The 22445-nt window shown below is 51.4% G+C and overlaps 1 protein-coding gene across 1 annotated transcript; it reads left to right on the plus strand.

Annotated features, from left to right (window-relative positions):
- The first annotated feature begins 214 nt into the window (after positions 1-214).
- On the plus strand, positions 215-20306 carry LOC124028992 (tuberin-like). The gene is made up of 11 exons (XM_046340869.1): positions 215-408; positions 1509-1595; positions 1977-2087; positions 2348-2495; positions 4359-4476; positions 7437-7485; positions 9133-9258; positions 14067-14102; positions 16478-16621; positions 17495-17605; positions 20298-20306. Exons 1-11 carry the CDS (start codon positions 274-276, stop codon positions 20304-20306), a joined length of 1074 nt encoding a protein of 357 aa, XP_046196825.1. The 5' UTR covers positions 215-273.
- Positions 20307-22445: the final 2139 nt, after the last annotated feature.

Raw genomic sequence — 22445 nt, forward strand, 5'->3', positions numbered from 1 at the left:
TCTACCACCCAATACTATTCACGTTCTCTCTCTCTCTACCACCCAATACTATTCACGTTCTCTCCTCTCTACCACCCAATACTAGTCATGTTCTCTCTCTACCACCCAATACTATTCACGTTCTCTCCTCTCTACCACCCAATACTAGTCATGTTCTCTCTCTGACCCTGCTGGTTTTATTAACCTGTGTTCCTCCCTCTGTTTCCCCCAGAGCCCCAGTAGAGTGTAAGCTGCCTGGTCCCTCCCCACAGGACCCCTCCTGGACCCCCAGCCATGAACAAGCAGGCCAGTAAAGAGAGTCTGAAGGACAAGGTAAAGGGGATGTTTGGTTTGGGATCCCCTCGACCCCCCAGCAAGCAGACAGAGAGCAAGCCCTCAGAGTTCATCATTACACTGGATATACTCAAGGTATGTGACCACACACACACACACACAACACAACACAACACAACACAACACAACACAACACAACACAACACACACACACACACACACACACACACACACACACACACACACACACACACACACACACACACACACACACACACACACACACACACACACACACACACACACACACACACACACACACACACACACACACCTCACAACACACACACACCTCACAACACACACACACCTCACAACACACACACACCTCACAACACACACACACCTCACAACACACACACACCTCACAACACACACACACCTCACAACACACACACACACACACCTCACAACACACACACACACACACCTCACAACACACACACACACACACCTCACAACACACACACACACACACCTCACAACACACACACACACACACCTCACACACACACACACACACACCTCACAACACACACACACACACCTCACAACACACACACACACCTCACAACACACACACACCTCACAACACACACACACCTCACAACACACACACACCTCACAACACACACACACACACACCTCACAACACACAACACACACACACCTCACAACACACAACACACACACACCTCACAACACACACACACCTCACAACACACACACACCTCACAACACACACACACCTCACAACACACACACACCTCACAACACACACACACCTCACAACACACACACACCTCACAACACACACACACCTCACAACACACACACACCTCACAACACACACACACCTCACAACACACACACACCTCACAACACACACACACCTCACAACACACCACACACACACTGTACACACCACACACACACTGTACACACCACACACACACTGTACACACCACACACACACTGTACACACCACACACACACTGTACACACACACACACACACACACACACACACACACACACACACACACACACACACACACACACACACACACACACACACACACACACACACATACTGTACACACATACATACTCATACATACCACACACACACAATCAGTTTTCTGTCTCTGACCATGTTGCTGTCTTTCTCTTCAGGAGCTGCACCCTGACTGTGGACTTAGCAACAGAATCCGGGTTGCTAACCATGTCTCTGACCTGGCCAAGGCCAAGAAGTTTGAGGAGGTGAGAGAGCACACCGTGTGTGTGTGTATTAATGTGTGTGTGTTTCCTCCCTCTCTGTGTGTGTGTTGCCTCCCCCTCTCTGTGTGTGTGTGTGTGGCCCCCCTCTCTGTGTGTGTGTGTGTTGCCTCCCTCTCTGTGTGTGTGTGTGTGTTGCCTCCCTCTCTGTGTGTGTGTGTGTTGCCTCCCTCTCTGTGTGTGTGTGTGTGTGTGTTGCCTCCTCTCTGTGTGTGTGTGTGTGTGTGTTGCCTCCCTGTGTGTGTGCGTGTTGCCTCCCTCTCTGTGTGTGTGTGTGTGTTGCCTCTCTCTGTGTGTTGCCTCCCTCTGTGTGTGTGTGTTGCCTCCCTCTCTGTGTGTGTGTGTATTAATGTGTGTGTGTTACAGCATGCAGTGGAAGCCGTATGGAAGGCGGTGGAGGACATGCTGACTCCAGAACAGCCACCTGAAGCTAGACATGCTGTCCTGCTGCTCCTCAGAGCTGTCATACAGGGACAGGTACACACACACACAGACACACACAGACACACACACACACACACACACACACACACACACACACACACACACACACACACACACACACACACACACACACACACACACACACACACACACACACACACACACACACACACACACACACACACTATCTAGGAGGCGCCACAGAGAACAAGAAAGTGTGTTGCCTCCCTCTCTCTGTGTGTCTGTGTGTCTGTGTGTCTGTGTGTCTCTGTGTGTGTGTGTGTGTCTACCAGGGTGAGCATCTGGGTCCTCTGCGGGCCTTCTTCTTCAAGGTGATCCGAGACTACCAGCCGTCCAATGAGGACCTGTCTGACAGGCTGGAGGTGTTCAAGGCCCTGACGGAGAACGGGAAGGACATCACGTACCTGGAGGAGGACATAGGTGAGACAACATCAACCCTTTTTACACTGTGACATGTGATGGTTCCACCCCACAGTCTTTGACCTATAGATGGTTCCACCCCACAGTCTTTGACCTATAGATGATTCCAACCCACAGTCTTTGACCTGTGATGTAGATGATTCCACCCCACAGTCTTTGACCTGTAGATGATTCCACCCCACAGTCTTTGACCTGTAGATGATTCCACCCCACAGTCTTTGACCTGTAGATGGTTCCACCCCACAGTCTTTGACCTGTAGATGGTTCCACCCCACAGTCTTTGACCTGTAGATGGTTCCACCCCACAGTCTTTGACCTATAGATGGTTCCACCCCACAGTCTTTGACCTGTAGATGGTTCCACCCCACAGTCTTTGACCTGTAGATGGTTCCACCCCACAGTCTTTGACCTGTGATGTAGATGGTTCCACCCCACAGTCTTTGACCTATAGATGGTTCCACCCCACAGTCTTTGACCTGTGATGTAGATGATTCCACCCCACAGTCTTTGACCTGTAGATGATTCCACCCCACAGTCTTTGACCTGTAGATGGTTCCACCCCACAGTCTTTGACCTGTAGATGGTTCCACCCCACAGTCTTTGACCTGTAGATGGTTCCACCCCACAGTCTTTGACCTGTAGATGGTTCCACCCCACAGTCTTTGACCTGTGATGTAGATGGTTCCACCCCACAGTCTTTGACATGTAGATGGTTCCACCCCACAGTCTTTGACCTGTAGATGGTTCCACCCCACAGTCTTTGACATGTAGATGGTTCCACCCCACAGTCTTTGACATGTAGATGGTTCCACCCCACAGTCTTTGACCTGTGATGTAGATGGTTCCACCCCACAGTCTTTGACCTGTGATGTAGATGGTTCCACCCCACAGTCTTTGACATGTAGATGGTTCCACCCCACAGTCTTTGACCTGTAGATGGTTCCACCCCACAGTCTTTGACCTGTAGATGGTTCCACCCCACAGTCTTTGACCTGTAGATGGTTCCACCCCACAGTCTTTGACCTGTGATGTAGATGGTTCCACCCCACAGTCTTTGACATGTAGATGGTTCCACCCCACAGTCTTTGACCTGTAGATGGTTCCACCCCACAGTCTTTGACATGTAGATGGTTCCACCCCACAGTCTTTGACATGTAGATGGTTCCACCCCACAGTCTTTGACCTATAGATGGTTCCACCCCACAGTCTTTGACATGTAGATGGTTCCACCCCACAGTCTTTGACCTATAGATGGTTCCACCCAACAGTCTTTGACCTGTAGATGGTTCCACCCCACAGTCTTTGACATGTAGATGGTTCCACCCCACAGTCTTTGACATGTAGATGGTTCCACCCCACAGTCTTTTGACAGTCGTTACACTACCATGTTACCATGTTACGGAGTGTGTCCACGAGATATTCACTGGCTCAATGAATAGCCCAACTGGGACCCTTGAGAAAGATATTGACTGATTGGTCACAATATTTTTGACTGACTGGTCAAGATATTTTTGACTGACTGGTCATGATATTTTGTGACTGACTGGTCACGATATTTTGTGACTGACTGGTCACGATGTTTTTTGACTGACTGGTCACGATGTTTTTTGACTGACTGGTCACGATGTTTTTTTGACTGACTGGTCACGATGTTTTTTGACTGACTGGTCACGATGTTTTTTGACTGACTGGTCACGATGTTTTTTTGACTGACTGGTCACGATGTTTTTTGACTGACTGGTCACGATGTTTTTTGACTGACTGGTCACGATGTTTTTTGACTGACTGGTCACGATATGTTTGACTGATTTGGTCACGATATGTTTGACTGACTGGTTGATTTAATTTATTGATCACCTGCAGCTGGGTTTGTCCTGCTGTGGATGGACATTGGTCTGACCGCTGACTTCCTCCACGTCCTGGTCAACCTGGTCAAGTTCAACAGCTGCTACCTCGACCAGAACGTGTCCGTCATGGTCCAGTAAGAACACACACAGTCTTGTACAGCTAACCTTGTGGGGACACACAATTCAGTCCCATTCAAAATACTATTTTCCCTAACCTTAATCCCTAACCTTAATCCCTAACCTTAATCCCTAACCTTAATCCCTAACCTTAATCCCTAACCTTAATCCCTAACCTGTACCCTAACCTTAATCCCTAACCTTAATCCCTAACCTGTACCCTAACCTTAATCCCTAACCTGTACCCTAACCTTAACTCGAAACCCTAGCTCCTAACCCTCAACCTCACTCTAACTCCTAACACTAATTCTACCCTAAACCCTAAACCAGGGGTGTCAAACTCAAATACCCAGTGGGCCAAAATGTAAAACCTGAACAAAGTCACGGCCAACGTTGAACAAATTAACCTTTTAATATGGAGCCAAACAAGTTTTGCTTTAACATTGAATATGGAACGAGCATCGCTTATTACCATACAATATATCATTTAATAGTGGAGACATGCAAAATCGAATTTCAAATGAAAAAACACATCAACGGCATTCATTTATTAAATAAATAAAATTTAAATAAAAATTGTATGCCTCTTTTCTATTTGCAGCCTTCTGATTTAAATACCAAAATAAACTTTTCCCACTGGCTAATAATTTTACAAATAAAATGATAAGAAATCAATCAACCATTCAAGCCCATGCCTTGTAGCAAGAAAAAGTGCATAAAGAAAACGTTAATTATTGCACACTGGTCTAATCTGATGTGCCCAAGCCAGATACCTGGCATCTCTTCTTGGATGCTAGTTCATCAATGTCTGGGCTCAAGCTCTGAGCTGAAGAAATCCTCAGTATCGAGCGAAGATGTTCATCAGTCAGACGTCTCCTGTGAGTTGTTTTGGTCATCTTCATCGAGGAGAAAGGTTGCTCGCATAGATAAGTGCTGCCGAACATGGAGAGCATCTGAGCAGCTTGGGTGCGGAGCTGAGGCATTGTGTCAGGGATGAAACGTGGAAACTGTGCGGCGCCCACAGCATCATACTTTGACTTCAGCGTGTCGTTGCACTGGAGTTCAATCAGCTCCATTTGGATGTTGGTTGGTGCATTTTCCACATCAACTGCGAAGGGATTACTAAGCAGTTCAAACTTGCATTTCTGGGCATCGAAGTCGGCAAATCTCCGCCTAAACTCAGCGGCGAGAACACTGAGTTTTTCAGCAAACTGTGCGCATGGGAACACGGCGGTAGAGATCTGCGCTTTTATGGATTGGCGGCAGGGAAAATGGCAAGTGTTTCCTTGCAGCATCTGATTCTCCCACAGGCACAGTTTAGCGTTGAAGGCCCTCACTGCAGCGTACATGTCTGTGATGATGCGCCCCCGCCCCTGAAGCTGCAGGTTCAGCGCATCGAGATGGCTCGAGATGTCACAGAGAAAGGCCAGCTCACACAGGAACTTTTGCTCCCGGAGCTCCGCTGTATCCTTCCCTTTGGTTTCCAGGAATTGACATATTTCCTCACGCAGCTGGAAACATCTGTTCAGTACTTTTCCTCTGCTTAGCCATCTCACCTCTGTGTGATACGGCACGTCTGCGTATTCCGAACCACACTCCTCCAGAAAAGATTTAAACTGGCGGTGATTTAGACCTTTGGCTCTTGTAAAGTTAACTACCTGTGTTACTGTGGTCATAACATGTTCCATCTTTAGGGCTTTGGCACACAGTGCTTCCTGATGTATGATGCAGTGGTAAACAGTTAGCTCACCTGCACAGTTCTCTTCCCGCATCTTCTCCCGAACCATGCCCACCAGTCCACTCTTTTTACCGCACATCGCTGGCGCACCATCTGTCGTTAATCCAACGAGTTTAATCCCACGGCAGCTTTATTTCAGTTACACATTTGGAAACCTCCTCAAAGATTTCCTTTCCTGTGGTTGTGCCATGCATTGATTTGAATCCTAATAGCTCCTCCGTAACACACAGATTTGAGTCCGCTCCACGGATGAAGACTGACAGCTGAGCAGTATCAGATGCGTCGCAGCTCTCATCCACAGCGAGGGAGAACGCAACAAAATATTTTCCCTTTTCCATCAGCTGGTCATACAGATTGGTGGCAAGATCACATGTGCGATCAGCTACTGTGTTCCTGCTCAGGCTCACGTTTGAAAATGCTTGTTTTTTCTCTGGGCATACGAGGTCACAAACCTTCATGCATTTAAACCTTCTCCCTCATTAAAGGGCCGGGCTGATTTTGCGATCTCTGCTGCCACTATATATATAACTAGCCTTTACAGCAGCCTCGCTTTGTGATGTGGCTTTTTTAAACATATTCTGTTGTGAAACCAAACTTCTTTTCATCTCCTCTACTTTCTGGCTCCTTTGAGTCATGTCCAGGTCCTTGTATTTGTCATGGTGTTTCGTTTCATAGTGTCGTCTAATGTGGTACTCCTTACTTACAGCCACGTTGACTCCACAAACAAGACAAACAGGTTTGTCTTTTACATATGTAAACAGATATTCTGCCTCCCACTTGTCCAGAAATCTCCTGTTTTCTGCCTTTCTTTTCGCCATTTTTGGGAAGGGTTAGCTCGCTGACAGTTGTAGCGTCTATGTTGCTATGACTACTGTCACAGAGGAGAGAGCGTTTCTGGGTCCTGTCCTGATTGGCGCACGAAAACAGCAGAGCATTATGGGATTCGTAGTATTAGTGGTGAATGCGCTGTATAATACCGGCGGGCCAGCTCTAGTAGTAATTTGGTATTGTCTCGCGGGCCAAATATAATTACCCCGCGGGCCAAATTTGGCCCATGGGCCAGAGTTTGACACCCATGCCCTAAACCCCACTAGAAATGGCATTTGACCTTGTAGGGACTAACAAACTGTCCCCAGTTGGTCAAATTTTTGTTAGTATAATAATTTTGTGGGGTCTTCTGATTAGTTACACGCGCACATGCACACGCTAGGTCTCAGTGTGTGTGGTTTTGTCCAACAGGAAGATCTGTCTGCTGTGTAACCGGACAACAGCCTCGACAGACATTGAGGTAATATTTAATTTACTCTGCAGACATTGAGGTAATATTTAATTTACTCTGCAGACATTGAGGTAATATTTAATTTACTCTGCAGACATTGAGGTAATATTTAATTTACTCTGCAGACATTGAGGTAATATTTAATTTACTCTGCAGACATTGAGGTAATATTTCATTTACTCTGATGTCGAGGTTTTACAACTCTGGACTTTTTATTCATGAGGTCATTAACCCTTACGTGTCTGTGTGTGTGTGTGTGTGTGTGTGTGTGTGTGTGTTTCGGTGTGTGTGTGTCGTTTCGGTGTGTGTGTGTCGTTTCGGTGTGTGTGTGTCGTTTCGGTGTGTGTGTGTCGTTTCGGTGTGTGTGTGTCGTTTCGGGGTGTGTGTGTCGTTTCGGGTGTGTGTGTGTCGTTTCGGGGTGTGTGTGTCGTTTCGGGGTGTGTGTGTCGTTTCGGTGTGTGTGTGTCGTTTGGGGTGTGTGTCGTTTGTGTGTGTGTCGGTGTGTGTGTGATTTCGGTGTGTGTCGTTTCGGTGTGTGTGTCGTTTCGGTGTGTTTGGGTGTGTGTGTGTGTGTGTGTCGTTTCGTTGTGTGTGTGTGTCGTTTGGTGTGTGTGTGTGTCGTTTCGGTGTGTGTGTGTGTCGTTTCGTGTGTGTGTGTGTGTCGTTTCGTGTGTGTGTGTGTCGTTTCGGTGTGTGTGTGTGTGTTCATGTGTGTGTCGTTCGTGTGTTTCGGTGTGTGTGTCGTTCCCGGTGTGTGTCGTTTCGGTGTGTGTCGTTTCGGTGTGTGTGTTTGTGTGTGTCGTTTCGGTGTGTGTCGTTTCCGGTGTGTGTCGTTTTTTGTGTGTGTGTGTGTGTCGTTTCGGTGTGTGTGTGTGTGTCGTTTCGGTGTGTGTGTGTGTCGGTGTTCGGTGTGTGTGTGTGTCGTTTGGTGTGTGTGTCGTTTCGGTGTGTGTGTCGTTTCGGTGTGTGTGTCGTTTCGGTGTGTGTGTGTGTGTGTGTGTCGTTTCGGTGTGTGTGTGTGTGTCGTTTCGGTGTGTGTGTGTGTGTCGTCTCGGTGTGTGTGTCGTCTCGGTGTGTGTGTCGTCTCGGTGTGTGTGTCGTCTCGGTGTGTGTCGTCTCGGTGTGTGTGTGTGTGTGTCGTCTCGGTGTGTGTGTGTGTGTCGTCTCGGTGTGTGTGTGTGTGTGTCGTCTCGGTGTGTGTGTGTGTGTGTGTGTGTGTGTGTGTGTGTCGTCTCGGTGTGTGTGTGTCGTCTCGGTGTGTGTGTGTGTGTGTCTCGTCTCGGTGTGTGTGTCGTCTCGGTGTGTGTGTGTGTGTGTGTCGTTTCGGTGTGTCGTTTCGGTGTGTGTTTCGGTGTGTGTGTGTGTGTGTGTGTCGTTTCGGTGTGTGTGTGGGTGTCGTCTCGGTGTGTGTGTGGGTGTCGTCTCGGTGTGTGTGTGGGTGTCGTCTCGGTGTGTGTGTGGGTGTCGTCTCGGTGTGTGTGTGGGTGTCGTCTCGGTGTGTGTGTGTGGGTGTCGTCTCGGTGTGTGTGTGTGGGTGTCGTCTCGGTGTGTGTGTGTGTGTGTCGTCTCGGTGTGTGTGTGTGTCGTCTCGGTGTGTGTGTGTGTGTGTGTGTGTGTGTGTGTGTGTGTGGTCTCGGTCGGTGTGTGTGTGTCCAGATGGCTCTACAGGTGCTGGATGCGGTGGTGTGTTATAACTGCCTCCCCTCTGACTCCCTCACCGTCTTCATCATCACTCTCTGCCGCACCGTCAACGTCAAGGAGTTCTGTGAGTCCTGCTGGAAGGTGAGCAGGGAGCGTTGGTGAGGGAGCGTTGGTGAGGGAGCGTTGGTGAGGGAGCGTTGGTGAGGGAGCGTAGGTGAGGGAGCGTAGGTGAGGGAGCGTAGGTGAGGAGCGTAGGGGAGGGAGCGTAGGTGAGGAGCGTAGGGGAGGGAGCGTAGGGGAGGGAGCGTAGGGGAGGGAGCGTAGGGGAGGGAGTGTTGGTGAGTGTGTGTCTGATGATCTACTTGTCATGTTAATTAATCTGACTAAACAATAATAATAATAGTAATGATTCATATTCTAACATCTAACTGTTAGAAATGATCAACAGATTATACACAATCTGGCAGATGATAATACTGCTCCTCCTCTCATCTCCCCTCTCTTCCTCTCTCATCTTCTTCTCTCCTCCTCTCTCATTTCTCCTCTCCTCCTCTATCATCTCCTCCTCTTTCATTTCCCCTCTCCTCCTCTTTCATTTCCCCTCTCCTCATCTCCCCTCTCCTCATCTCCCCTCTCCTCATCTCCCCTCTCCTCCTCTCTCATCTCCCCTCTCCTCATCTCCCCTCTCCTCCTCTATCATCTCCTCCTCTTTCATTTCCCCTCTCCTCCTCTATCATCTCCTCCTCTATCATTTCCCCTCTCCTCCTCTATCATCTCCTCCTCTCTCATCTCCCCTCTCCTCCTCTCTCATCTCCCCTCTCCTCCTCTCTCATCTCCCCTCTCCTCCTCTCTCATCTCCCCTCTCCTCCTCTCTCATCTCCCCTCTCCTCATCTCTCATCTCCCCTCTCCTCCTCTCTCATCTCCCCTCTCCTCCTCTCTCATCTCCCCTCTCCTCTCTCCCCTCTCCTCCTCTCTCATTTCCCCTCTCCTCCTCTATCATCTCCTCCTCTCTCATTTCCCCTCTCCTCCTCTATCATCTCCTCCTCTCTCATTTCCCATCTCCTCCTCTATCATCTCCTCCTCTCTCATCTCCCTCTCCTCCTCTCTCATCTCCCTCTCTCCTCTCTCATCTCCCTCTCCTCCTCTCATCATCTCCCTCCTCCTCTCTCATCTCCCCTCTCCTCATCTCTCATCTCCCCTCTCCTCCTCTCTCATCTCCCTCTCCTCCTCTCTCATCTCCCCTCTCCTCCTCTCTCATCTCCCCTCTCCTCCTCTATCATCTCCCTCTCCTCATCTCTCATCTCCCCTCTCCTCATCTCTCATCTCCCTCTCCTCCTCTATCATCTCCCTCTCCTCATCTCCTCTCATCTCCCTCTCCTCATTTCCCCTCTCCTCCGCTCTCATTTCCCCTCTCCTCCTCTATCATCTCCTCCTCTCTCATTTCCCCTCTCCTCCTCTATCATCTCCTCCTCTCTCATTTCCCTCTCCTCCTCCTCTCTCATCTCCTCCTCTCTCATCTCCCCTCTCCTCCTCTCTCATCTCCCCTCTCCTCATCTCTCATCTCCCGTCTCCTCATCTATCATCTCCCCTCTTCTCATCTCCCCTCTCCTCCTCTCTCATCTCCCCTCTCCTCCTCTCCCCTCTCCTCCTCTCTCATTTCCCCTCTCCTCCTCTCTCATTTCCCCTCTCCTCCTCTCTCATCTCCCCTCTCCTCCTCTCTCATCTCCCCTCTCCTCCTCTCTCATCTCCCCTCTCCTCCTCTCCCCTCTCCTCCTCTCTCATTTCCCCTCTCCTCCTCTCTCATCTCCTCCTCTATCATTTCCCCTCCTCCTCTATCATCTCCTCCTCTCTCATCTCCTCCTCTCTCATCTCCTCTCTCATCTCCCTCTCCTCCTCATCTCATCTCCTCCTCTCTCATCTCCCCTCTCTCCTCTCTCATCTCCCCTCTCCTCTCTCATCTCCTCCTCTCTCATCTCCTCTCTCATCTCTCCTCTCTCATCTCCTCTCTCTCATCTCATCTCCTCCTCTCTCATCTCCTCCCTCTCATCTCCCTCTCCTCCTCTCTCATCTCCCTCTCCTCCTCTCATCTCCATCTCCTCCTCTCTCATTTCCCTCTCCTCCTCTATCATCTCCTCCTCTCTCATTCCCCTCTCCTCCTCTATCATCTCCTCCCTCTCTCATTTCCCCTCTCCTCCTCCTCATCTCTCCTCCTCATCTCATCTCCTCCTCTATCATCTCCCCTCTCCTCCTCTATCATCTCCCTCTCCTCCTCTATCATCTCCTCTCCTCCTCTATCATCTCCTCTCCTCCTATCATCTCCTCCTCTCTCATCTCCTCTCTCTCCTCTCTCATCTCCTCCTCTCATCTCTCTCTCTCTCTCATCTCCCTCTCCTCCTCTCTCATCTCCCCTCTCCTCCTCTCTCATCTCCCTCTCTTCCTCTCTCATCTCCTCTCTCCTCCTCTCTCATCTCCCCTCTCTCCTCCTCTCTCATCTCCCCTCTCCTCCTCTCTCATCTCCCCCTCTCCTCATCTCCCCTCCTCTCCTCCTCTCTCATTTCCCCTCTCCTCCTCTATCATCTCCCCTCTCCCTCTCTCATCTCCCCTCTCCTCCTCTCTCATCTCCTCTCTCCTCTCTCATCTCCCCTCTCCTCCTCTATCATCTCCCCTCTCCTCCTCTCTCATCTCCCTCTCTCCTCTCTCATCTCCCCTCTCCTCCTCTCTCATCTCCCTCTCCTCCTCTCTCATCTCCCCTCTCTCCTCTCTCATCTCCCCTCTCCTCCTCTCTCATCTCTCTCCTCCTCTCTCATCTCCCTCTCCTCCTCTCTCTCATCTCCCTCTCTTCCTCTCTCATCTCCTCCTCATCTCCCTCTCTTCCTCTCTCATCTCCCCTCTCTTCCTCTCTCATCTCCCCTCTCTCTCTCTCTCTCTCTCTCTCATCTCCCTCTCTCCTCTCTCATCTCTCTTCTCTCTCATCTCCCCTCTCTTCCTCTCTCATCTCCCTCTCTTCCTCTCTCATCTCCCCTCTCTCTCTCTCATCTCATCTCTTCCTCTCTCATCTCCCCTCTCCTCCTCTCTCATCTCCCCTCTCCTCCTCTCTCATCTCCCCTCTCTTCCTCTCTCATCTCCCCTCTCCTCCTCTCTCATCTCCCCTCTCCTCCTCTCTCATCTCCCTCTCATCTCCCTCTCCATCTCCCCTCTCTCATCTCCCCTCTCCTCCCTCTCATCTCCCCTCTCCTCCTCTCTCATTTCCCCTCTCCTCCTCTCTCATTTCCCCTCTCCTCCTCTCTCATTTCCCCTCTCCTCCTCTCTCATCTCCCCTCTCCTCCCTCTCTCATCTCCCTCTCCTCCTCTCTCATTTCCCTCTCCTCCTCTCTCATTTCCCCTCTCCTCCTCTATCATCTCCCCTCTCCTCATCTCCCCTCTCCTCCTCTATCATCTCCCCTCTCCTCCCTCCTCTCCTCCTTTCCCTCTCCTCCTCTCTCATTTCCTCTCCTCCTCTCTCATCCCCCTCCTCTCTCATCTCCCATCTCTTTCTCTCTCATCTCCCTCTCTCCTCTCTCATCTCCCTCTCCTCCTCAATCATCTCCCCTCTCCTCCTCTCTCATCTCCCCTCTCCTCTCTCTCATCTCCCCTCTCTTCCTCTCCTCATCTCCTCTCCTCCTCTCTCATTTCCCCTCTCCTCCTCTATCATCTCCTCCTCTCTCTCTCCCCTCTCCTCCTCTATCATCTCCCTCCTCCTCCTCTCATCTCTCCCTCTCCTCCTCTCATCATCCCTCTCCTCCTCTCTCATCTCCTCTCCTCCTCTCTCATCTCCCCTCTCTCCCTCTCATCTCCCTCTCCTCCTCTCTCATCTCCCTCCTCCTCTCTCATCTCCCCTCTCTCCTCTCTCATTCCTCTCCCTCCTCTCTCATCTCCCCTCTCTTCCTCTCTCATCTCCTCTCTTCCTCTCTCATCTCCTCTCTTCCTCTCTCATCTCCCCTCTCCTCCTCTCTCATCTCCCCTCTCCTCTCTCATCTCCCTCATCTCCTCCTCTCTCATCTCCCTCTCTTCCTCTCTCATCTCCCCTCTCTTCCTCTCTCATCTCCCCTCTCCTCTCTCATCTCCCATCTCCCCTCTCTTCCTCTCTCATCTCCCTCTCTTCCTCTCTCATCTCCCTCTCTTCCTCTCATCTCCCCTCTCTTCCTCTCTCATCTCCCCTCTCTTCCTCTCTCATCTCCCTCTCTTCCTCTCTCATCTCCCTCTCCTCCTCTCTCATCTCCCCTCTCTTCCTCTCTCATCTCCCCTCTCTCCTCTCTCATCTCCCCTCTCTTCCTCTCTCATCTCCCCTCTCTTCCTCTCTCATCTCCCCTCTCTCCTCTCTCATCTCCCCTCCTCCTCTCTCATCTCCCCTCTCTTCCTCTCTCATCTCCCCTCTCCTCCTCTCTCATCTCCCCTCTTCCTCTCTCATCTCCCCTCCTCTTCCTCTCTCATCTCCCCTCTCTTCCTCTCTCATCTCCCCTCTCTTCCTCTCTCATCTCCCCTCTCTTCCTCTCTCATCTCCCCTCTCCCCTCTCCTCCTCTCTCATCTCCCCTCTCCTCATCTCCCCTCTCCTCCTCTCTCATTTCCCCTCTCCTCCTCTATCATCTCCTCCTCTCTCATTTCCCCTCTCCTCCTCTCTCATCTCTCTCTCCTCCTCTCTCATCTCCCCTCTCTTCCTCTCTCATCTCCCCTCTCTTCCTCTCTCATCTCCCCTCTCTTCCTCTCTCATCTCTCCCTCTCTTCCTCTCTCATCTCCCTCTCTCCTCCTCATCTCCCCCTCATCTCCTCATCTCTCCTCTCTCTCCTCTCCCCCCTCCTCCTCTCTCATCTCCCCTCTCCTCCTCTCTCATCTCTCCTCTCCTCCTCTCTCATCTCTCCTCTCTTCCTCTCTCATCTCCTTCTCCCCTCTCCTCTCCTCCATCTCTCCAGTTGATGAGGAAGGTGTTAGGACTCATCTGGGCCATAGTGCTATATACACCATGTGCCGTATCATGGAGGAGAGGTAACAACCCTGTGTGTGTCTGCCTGTGTCTTTATCTCTCTCTCTCTGTGTGCGTGTGTCTGTGTCTGTCTCTCTCTCTCTCTCTCTCTCTCTCTCTCTCTCTCTCTCTCTCTGTGTGTCTAACCTGTCCTCTCTCTCTGTGTGTCTAACCTGTCCTCTCTCTGTCTAACCTGTCGTGTGTCTGTGTCTAACCTGTCCTCTCTCTCTCTGTGTCTTACCTGTCCTCTCTCTCTGTGTCTAACCTGTCCTCTCTCTCTGTGTCTAACCTGTCCTCTCTCTGTGTCTAACCTGTCCTCTCTGTGTGTCTAACCTGTCCAACTCTCTGTGTGTCTAACCTGTCCTCTCTCTCTGTGTCTAACCTGTCCTCTCTCTCTCTGTGTCTAACCTGTGTCTGTCTCTGTGTCTAACCTGTCCTCTCTCTCTCTGTCTAACCTGTCCTCTCTCTCTGTGTCTAACCTGTCCTCTCTCTCTGTGTCTAACCTGTCCCTCTCTCTGTGTCTAACCTGTCCTGTGTCTGTGTCTAACCTGTCCTCTCTCTCTGTGTCTAACCTGTCCTCTCTCTCTGTGTCTAACCTGTCCTCTCTCTGTGTCTAACCTGTCCTCTCTGTGTGTCTAACCTGTCCTCTCTCTCTGTGTCTAACCTGTCCTCTCTCTCTGTGTCTAACCTGTCCTCTCTCTCTGTGTCTAACCTGTCCTCTCTCTCTGTGTCTAACCTGTCCCTCTCTCTCTGTGTCTAACCTGTCCTCTCTCTCTCTGTGTCTAACCTGTCCTCTCTCTCTGTGTCTAACCTGTCCTCTCTCTCTGTGTGTCTAACCTGTCCCTCTCTCTCTGTGTCTAACCTGTCCTCTCTCTCTGTGTCTAACCTGTCTCTCTCTCTGTGTGTCTAACCTGTCCTCTCTCTCTGTGTCTAACCTGTCCTCTCTCTGTGTGTCTAACCTGTCCTCTCTCTCTCTGTGTCTAACCTGTCCTCTCTCTCTGTGTCTAACCTGTCCTCTCTCTCTGTGTCTAACCTGTCTAACCCTCTCTCTCTGTGTGTCTAACCTGTCCTCTCTCTCTGTGTGTCTAACCTGTCCTCTCTCTGTGTCTAACCTGTCCTCTCTCTCTGTGTGTCTAACCTGTCCTCTCTCTCTGTGTGTCTAACCTGTCCTCTCTCTGTGTCTAACCTGTCCTCTCTCTGTGTCTAACCTGTCCTCTCTCTCTGTGTGTCTAACCTGTCTCTCTCTCTGTGTCTAACCTGTCCTCTCTCTCTGTGTCTAACCTGTCCTCTCTCTCTGTGTCTAACCTGTCCTCTCTCTCTCTGTGTCTAACCTGTCCTCTCTCTCTGTGTCTAACCTGTCCTCTCTCTCTGTGTGTCTAACCTGTCCTCTCTCTCTGTGTCTAACCTGTCTTCTCTCTGTGTGTCTAACCTGTCCTCTCTCTCTGTGTCTAACCTGTCCTCTCTCTCTGTGTGTCTAACCTGTCCTCTCTCTCTGTGTGTCTAACCTGTCCTCTCTCTGTGTGTCTAACCTGTCCTCTCTCTCTGTGTGTCTAACCTGTCCTCTCTCTCTGTGTGTCTAACCTGTCCTCTCTCTCTGTGTGTCTAACCTGTCCTCTCTCTCTGTGTGTCTAACCTGTCCTCTCTCTCTGTGTGTCTAACCTGTCCTCTCTCTGTGTGTCTAACCTGTCCTCTCTCTCTGTGTGTCTAACCTGTCCTCTCTCTCTGTGTGTCTAACCTGTCCTCTCTCTCTGTGTGTCTAACCTGTCCTCTCTCTCTGTGTGTCTAACCTGTCCTCTCTCTCTGTGTCTAACCTGTCCTCTCTCTCTGTGTCTAACCTGTCCTCTCTCTCTGTGTGTCTAACCTGTCCTCTCTCTCTGTGTGTCTAACCTGTCCTCTCTCTCTGTGTGTCTAACCTGTCCTCTCTCTCTGTGTCTAACCTGTCCTCTCTCTGTGTCTAACCTGTCCTCTCTGTGTGTCTAACCTGTCCTCTCTCTCTGTGTGTCTAACCTGTCCTCTCTCTCTGTGTGTCTAACCTGTCCTCTCTCTGTGTGTCTAACCTGTCCTCTCTCTCTGTGTGTCTAACCTGTCCTCTCTCTCTGTGTGTCTAACCTGTCCTCTCTCTCTGTGTCAGAGCGTATATGGAGGATCCTCCATTGCTGAGAGGAGCAGTGTTCTTTGTAGGGATGGCTCTATGGGGGGCGCACCGTCTCCCAGCCTTAAAGAACACCCCTACCCTGGTCCTCCCATCATTCTATAAGGTAGGATCCAGAGAGGGAGGGAACACTCAGCATTTTAAAGGTGCGTTAGAGGAGTTTTTTTTCTTCTTTGACCTCTGACCAACCCCTGACCTTTAACCCCCAGGCGATGTGGTGTGCCAACGAGATGGTGTCGTATGAGATCGTTCTGTCCATCACCAGACTGATAAAGAAGTATGGCAAGGAACTCCAGGTGGTCACATGGGACATACTGCTGGGGATCATAGAGAGGTTACTACAGCAGATTCAGGTACACACACACACACACAGATACAAAGACACACGCACGCACGCACACGCAGACACACGCAGACACACGCAGACACACGCAGACACACGCAGACACACGCAGACACACGCAGACACACACGCAGACACACACGCAGACACACACGCAGACACACACGCAGACACACACGCAGACACACACGCAGACACACACGCAGACACACACGCAGACACACACGCAGACACACACGCAGACACGCACGCAGACAAAGACACACACACGCACGCAGACAAAGACACACACACACACGCAGACAAAGACACACACACACACGCAGACAAAGACACACACACACACGCAGACAAAGACACACACACACACGCAGACAAAGACACACACACACACGCAGACAAAGACACACACACACACGCAGACAAAGACACACACACACACACGCAGACAAAGACACACACACACACACACACACGCAGACAAAGACACACACACACACACACACACGCAGACAAAGACACACACACACACACACACACGCAGACAAAGACACACACACACACACACACAGACAAAGACACACACACACACACACGCAGACAAAGACACACACACACGCAGACACACACACACACACACACATACAGACAGACCGAGAAAATGAATGTAGTTCTCTCTCCAGTCTATAGGCAGTGCAGAGCTGAAGTCCATAGTGTTTGAGTTCTTCTCCAGTCTATAGGCAGAGCTGAAGTCCATAGTGTTTTGAGTTCTCTCTCCAGTCTATAGGCAGTGCAGAGCTGAAGTCCATAGTGTTTGAGTTGCTGACTCCAGTCTATAGGCAGTGCAGAGCTGAAGTCCATAGTGTTTGAGTTCTCTCTCCAGTCTATAGGCAGTGCAGAGCTGAAGTCCATAGTGTTTGAGTTGCTGACTACAGTGGAGGAGCTCCATGAGCAGAACGGCTTCCATGGATCATCTGACAAGTTCTTCAGTCTGGTGAGAAGTGTGCTGACAAAGACCTGTAAGTCTCTTCTCCTTCCTCCTCTTCCTCCTCTTCTCCTTTCCTCCTCACATAGGCCCTCCCTTCCTCCTCTTCTCCTTTCCTTCTCACATAGGCCCTTCTCTTCCCTCTTCTCCTTTCCTCTTCTTCCTCCTCTTCTCCTTTCCTTCTCACATAGGCCCTTCTCTTCCCCCTCTTCTCCTTTCCTCTTCTTCCTCCTCTTCCTCCTCTCTTCTCCTTTCCTCCTCACATAGGGCCCTCCTCTTCCACCTCTTCTCCTTTCCTCCTCATAGACCCTTCTCTCCTCATCTTCTCCTTTCCTCCTCTCCATCGCTCCCTCTTCTCCTTTCCTCCTCTCATAGGCCCTCCTCCCCTCCTCTTCTCCTTTCCTCCTCTCATAGGCCCTCCTCTCCCCCTCTTCTCCTTTCCCTCCTCTCATAGGCCCCCTCCCTCTCCTCTTCTTCTCCTTTCCTCCTCTCATAGGCCCTCCTCTCCCCCTCTTCTCCTTTCCCCCTCTCTCTCAGGCCCTCCTCTCCCCCTCTTCTCCTTTCCCCCTCTCATAGGCCTCTCCTCTCCCCTCTTCTCCTTTTCTCCCTCTCTATAGGCCCTCCTCTCCCTCTTTCTCCTTCCTCCTCTTATAGGCCTCCTCTTCTTCCTTTCCCTCTTCATAGGCCCTCCTCTCCCCCTCTTCTCCTTTTTCTCCCTCTCATAGGCCCCTCTCTCCCCCTCTTCTCCTTTCCTCCTCTCATAGGCCCTCCTCTCCCCCTCTTCTCCTTTCTCCCTCTCATAGGCCCTCCACTCCTCCTCTTCTTTTCCCCTCTCATAGGCCCTCCTCTCCTCCTCTTCTCCTTTCCTCCTCATAGGCCCTCCTCTTCTCCTTTCCCTCCTCTCCCTCCTCTTCTCCTTTCACCCTCTCATAGGCCTCCTCTTCTCCTCTTTCCCTCTCATAGGCCCTCCCCTCCTCTTCTCCTTTCTCCTTTCCTCTCATAGGCCCTCCTCTTCTCCCTTCCCCTCTCATAGGCTCCTCCTTCTCTTTCCCCTCTCATAGGCCCTCCTCTTCTCCTCCCCCCCTCTTAGGCCCTCTTTCCTTTTCCTCTCATAGGCCCTCCTCTTCTCCTTTCCCCCTCTTCTCCTTTCTCCCTCTCATAGGCCCTCCTCTTCTCCTTTCCCTCTCATAGGCCCTCCTCTCCCTCTTCCTTTCCCCCTCTCATAGGCCCTCCTCTTCTCCTTTTCCCCTCTCATAGGCCCTCCTCTTCTCCTTTCCTCTCTCATAGGCCTCTCCTCTTCTCTTCTCCTTTAGCCCCCCCTCTCATAGGCCCTCCTCTTCTCCTTTCCCCCTCCCTCATAGGCCCTCCTCTTCTCCTTTCCCCTCTCATAGGCCCTCCTCTTCTCCTTTCCCCTCTCATAGGCCCTCCTCTTCTCCTTTCCCCCTCTCCATAGGCCCTCCTCTTCTCCCTTCCCCCTCTCATAGGCCCTCCTCTTCTCCTTTCCCCCTCTCATAGGCCCTCCTCTTCTCCTTTCCCCCTCTTCTCCTTTCTTCCTCTCATAGGCCCCCTTCTCCTTTCCCTCTCATAGGCCCTCCTCTCCCCCTCTTCCTCTTTCCCCCTCTCATAGGCCCTCCTCTTCTCCTTTCACCCTCTCATAGGCCCTCCCTCTTCTCCTTTCCCCCTCTCTGAGCCCCTCCTCTTCTCCTTTCCCCCTCTCATAGGCCCTCCTCTTCTCCTTTCCCCCTCTCATAGGCCCTCCTCTTCTCCTTTCACCCTCTCTTAGGCCCTCCTCTTCTCCTTTCCCCCTCTCATAGGCCCTCCTCTTCTCCTTTCCCCCTCTCATAGTACTCCTCTTCTCCTTTCCCCCTCTCATAGGCCCTCCTCTTCTCCTTTCTTCCTCTCATAGGCCCTCCTCTTCTCCTTTCCCCCTCTTCTCCTTTCTTCCTCTCATCGACCCTCCTCTTCTCTTTCCCCCTCTTCTCCTTTCCCCCTCTCATAGGCCCTCCTCTTCTCCTTTCCCCCTCTCATAGGTATCCTCTTCTCCTCCTCTTCTCCTTTCTTTCCTCTCATCTCATCGACCCTCCTCTTCTCCTTTCCCCCTCTTCTCCTTTCCCCTCTCATCGACCCTCCTCTTCTCCTCCCCCTTTAGGCCCCCTCTTCTCCTTTCCCCTCTCATAGCCCTCCTCTTCTCCTTTCCCCTCTCTTCCTCTTCCCTTTCCCCTCTCAGGCCCTCCCTTCTCCTTTCCCCCTCTCAGGCCCTCCTCTTCTCCCTTTCCCCCTCTCAGGCCCTCCTCTTCTCCTTTCCCCCTCTCATAGGCCCTCCTCTTCTCCTTTCCCCCTCTCAGGCCCTCCTCTTCTCCTTTCCCCCTCTCATAGGCCCTCCTCTTCTCCTTTCCCCTCTCATAGGCCCCTCTTCTCCTTCCCCCTCCTTTCTTCCTCTCATCGGCCCTCCTCTTCTCCTTTCCCCTCTTCTCCTTTCTTCCTCTCCTAATGACCCCCTCCCTCTTCTCCTTTCCCTCTTCTCCTTTCTTCCTCTCATAGGCCCCCTCTTCTCCTTTCCCCCTCTTCTCCTTTCTTCCTCTCATCGACCCTCCTCTTCTCCTTTCCCCTCTTCTCCTTTCTTCCTCTCATCGACCCTCCTCTTCTCCTTTCCTCCTCTCATCAGCCCTTCTCTCTCTCTTTTTTTTCCTGTGTCTGACAGTCTGTGTGATGTCTGTTATTTGCCTTCACTTTGTCTTCCATTGTTCTTGTAAGGAGTTGTTGTGATGTCATCAGGATGCGTCGGTGCTGACTCTGATATCGTGCCGGGCCCAGTCCATCCAGCCAGCTAAAGATGGGTGGATCCAGAGCCTACACCGCCTTATGGAGAAGTTCTTTAGGTAACTGTATAGTGCTGTATGGTCGCCACGGATACCAAAACAGGCAGTCGTCATGGAAACAAAAACCAAACTAAAAGTTGTTATAGGTTCCCGTTGAGTGATTGTCATTCCGTCTTATGTTGAACGTTATTTAGGGACAGAAAGTGTGTTAAACTGCTTCTCTGGGTCTCTCTCCTCTCTCTGGGTCTCTCTCCTCTCTCTGGGTCTCTCTCTCTCTCTGGGTCTCTCTCCTCTCTCTGGGTCTCTCTCTCTCTCTCTGGGTCTCTCTCTCTCTCTGGGTCTCTCTCTCTGGGTCTCTCTCTCTCTCTCTCTCTCTGGGTCTCTCTCTCTCCTCTCTCTGGGTCTCTCTCTCTCCTCTCTCTGGCTCTCTCTTTCTCCTCTCTCTGGGTCTCTCTCTCTCCTCTCTCTGGGTCTCTCTCTCTCCTCTCTCTGGGTCTCTCTCTCCCTCTCTGGGTCTCTCTCTCTCCTCTCTCTGGGTCTCTCTCTCTCTCTGGGTCTCTCTCTCCTCTCTCTGGGTCTCTCTCTCTCCTCTCTCTGGGTCTCTCTCTCTCCTCTCTCTGGGTCTCTCTCTCTCCTCTCTCTGGGTCTCTCTCTCTCCTCTCTCTGGGTCTCTCTCTCTTCTCTCTCTCTGGGTCTCTCTCTCTTCTCTCTCTCTGGGTCTCTCTCTCTTCTCTCTCTCTGGGTCTCTCTCTCTTCTCTCTCTGGGTCTCTCTCTCTCTCTCTCTCTCTGGGTCTCTCTCTCTCTCTCTCTCTGGGTCTCTCTTCTCTCTCTCTCTGGGTCTCTCTCTTCTCTCTCTCTGGGTCTCTCTCTCTCTCTCTCTCTGGGTCTCTCTCTTCTCCCCTCTCTGGGTCTCTCTCTCTCCCTCTCTGGGTCTCTCTCTCTCCCTCTCTGGGTCTCTCTCTCTCCTCTCTCTGGGTCTCTCTCTCTCCTCTCTCTGGGTCTCTCTCTCTCTGGGTCTCTCTCTGGGTCTCTCTCTCTCTCTCTCTCTGGGTCTCTCTCTCTTCTCTCTCTGGGTCTCTCTCTCCTCTCTCTCTCTGGGTCTCTCTCTCTTCTCTCTCTCTGGGTCTCTCTCTCTTCTCTCTCTCTGGGTCTCTCTCTGGGTCTCTCTCTCTGGGTCTCTCTCTCTGGGTCTCTCTCTCTTCTCTCTCTCTGGGTCTCTCTCTCTTCTCTCTCTCTGGGTCTCTCTCTCTTCTCTCTCTCTGGGTCTCTCTCTCTTCTCTCTCTCTGGGTCTCTCTCTCTCTCTCTCTCTCTGGGTCTCTCTCTCTTCTCTCTCTCTGGGTCTCTCTCTCTCTCTCTCTCTCTGGGTCTCTCTCTCTCCTCTCTCTCTGGGTCTCTCTCTCTTCTCTCTCTCTGGGTCTCTCTCTCTCTCTCTGGGTCTCTCTCTCTCCCCTCTCTCTCTCTGGGTCTCTCTCTCTCCTCTCTCTCTCTCTCTGGGTCTCTCTCTGGGTCTCTCTCTTCTCTCTCTTCTCTCTCTGGGTCTCTCTCTTCTCTCTCTTCTCTCTCTGGGTCTCTCTCTCTTTCTGTCTCTCTCTCTCTCTTTCCCCCCCAGGAATGAGAGTCGTAGTGTGATCAGGATCAAAGTGCTTCACATCCTCTCCTTTGTCCTCAGCACCAACCGCCAGCTCTACGAGGTACTCACCCACTCACTCACCATCAAACTATTCTCCTTCACTCCCTCTCCCGTTCTCTCCATCTCTCCCCTGTGTGTTCATTCTGTCTTCTCCTTCCCAGGAGGAGCTGGTGGTGGTGGTGGTTCCTCAGCTCAGTGGGATAGCAGAGGACAGAGACCTGGCTGTGGGAGGGACAGGCTACCCAGCTACTGGTGGACCTGGCTGAGAGCTGTAGTACACAGCACTTCACCAGCCTCCTGGACATTCAGAGGGTAGGAGACACACACACCAATAGCCTCCTGGAGGGTGGGAGACACACACACCAATAACCTCCTGGAGTGGTGGGAGACACACAGCC

Source organism: Oncorhynchus gorbuscha, unplaced genomic scaffold, assembly GCF_021184085.1.
Source record: "Oncorhynchus gorbuscha isolate QuinsamMale2020 ecotype Even-year unplaced genomic scaffold, OgorEven_v1.0 Un_scaffold_5204, whole genome shotgun sequence".
Classification (NCBI taxonomy): Eukaryota; Metazoa; Chordata; class Actinopteri; order Salmoniformes; family Salmonidae; genus Oncorhynchus; species Oncorhynchus gorbuscha.

Bases quoted from the DNA above. Each gene is read 5' to 3' on its own strand.
- LOC124028992 (XM_046340869.1), top strand. From the start codon at position 274: ATGAACAAGCAGGCCAGTAAAGAGAGTCTGAAGGACAAGGTAAAGGGG. The intron at 1,596-1,976 runs GTGAGAGAGCAC...TGTGTGTTACAG, and splicing joins AGGCCAAGAAGTTTGAGGAG to CATGCAGTGGAAGCCGTATG. The intron at 4,477-7,436 runs GTAAGAACACAC...TTTGTCCAACAG, and splicing joins AACGTGTCCGTCATGGTCCA to GAAGATCTGTCTGCTGTGTA.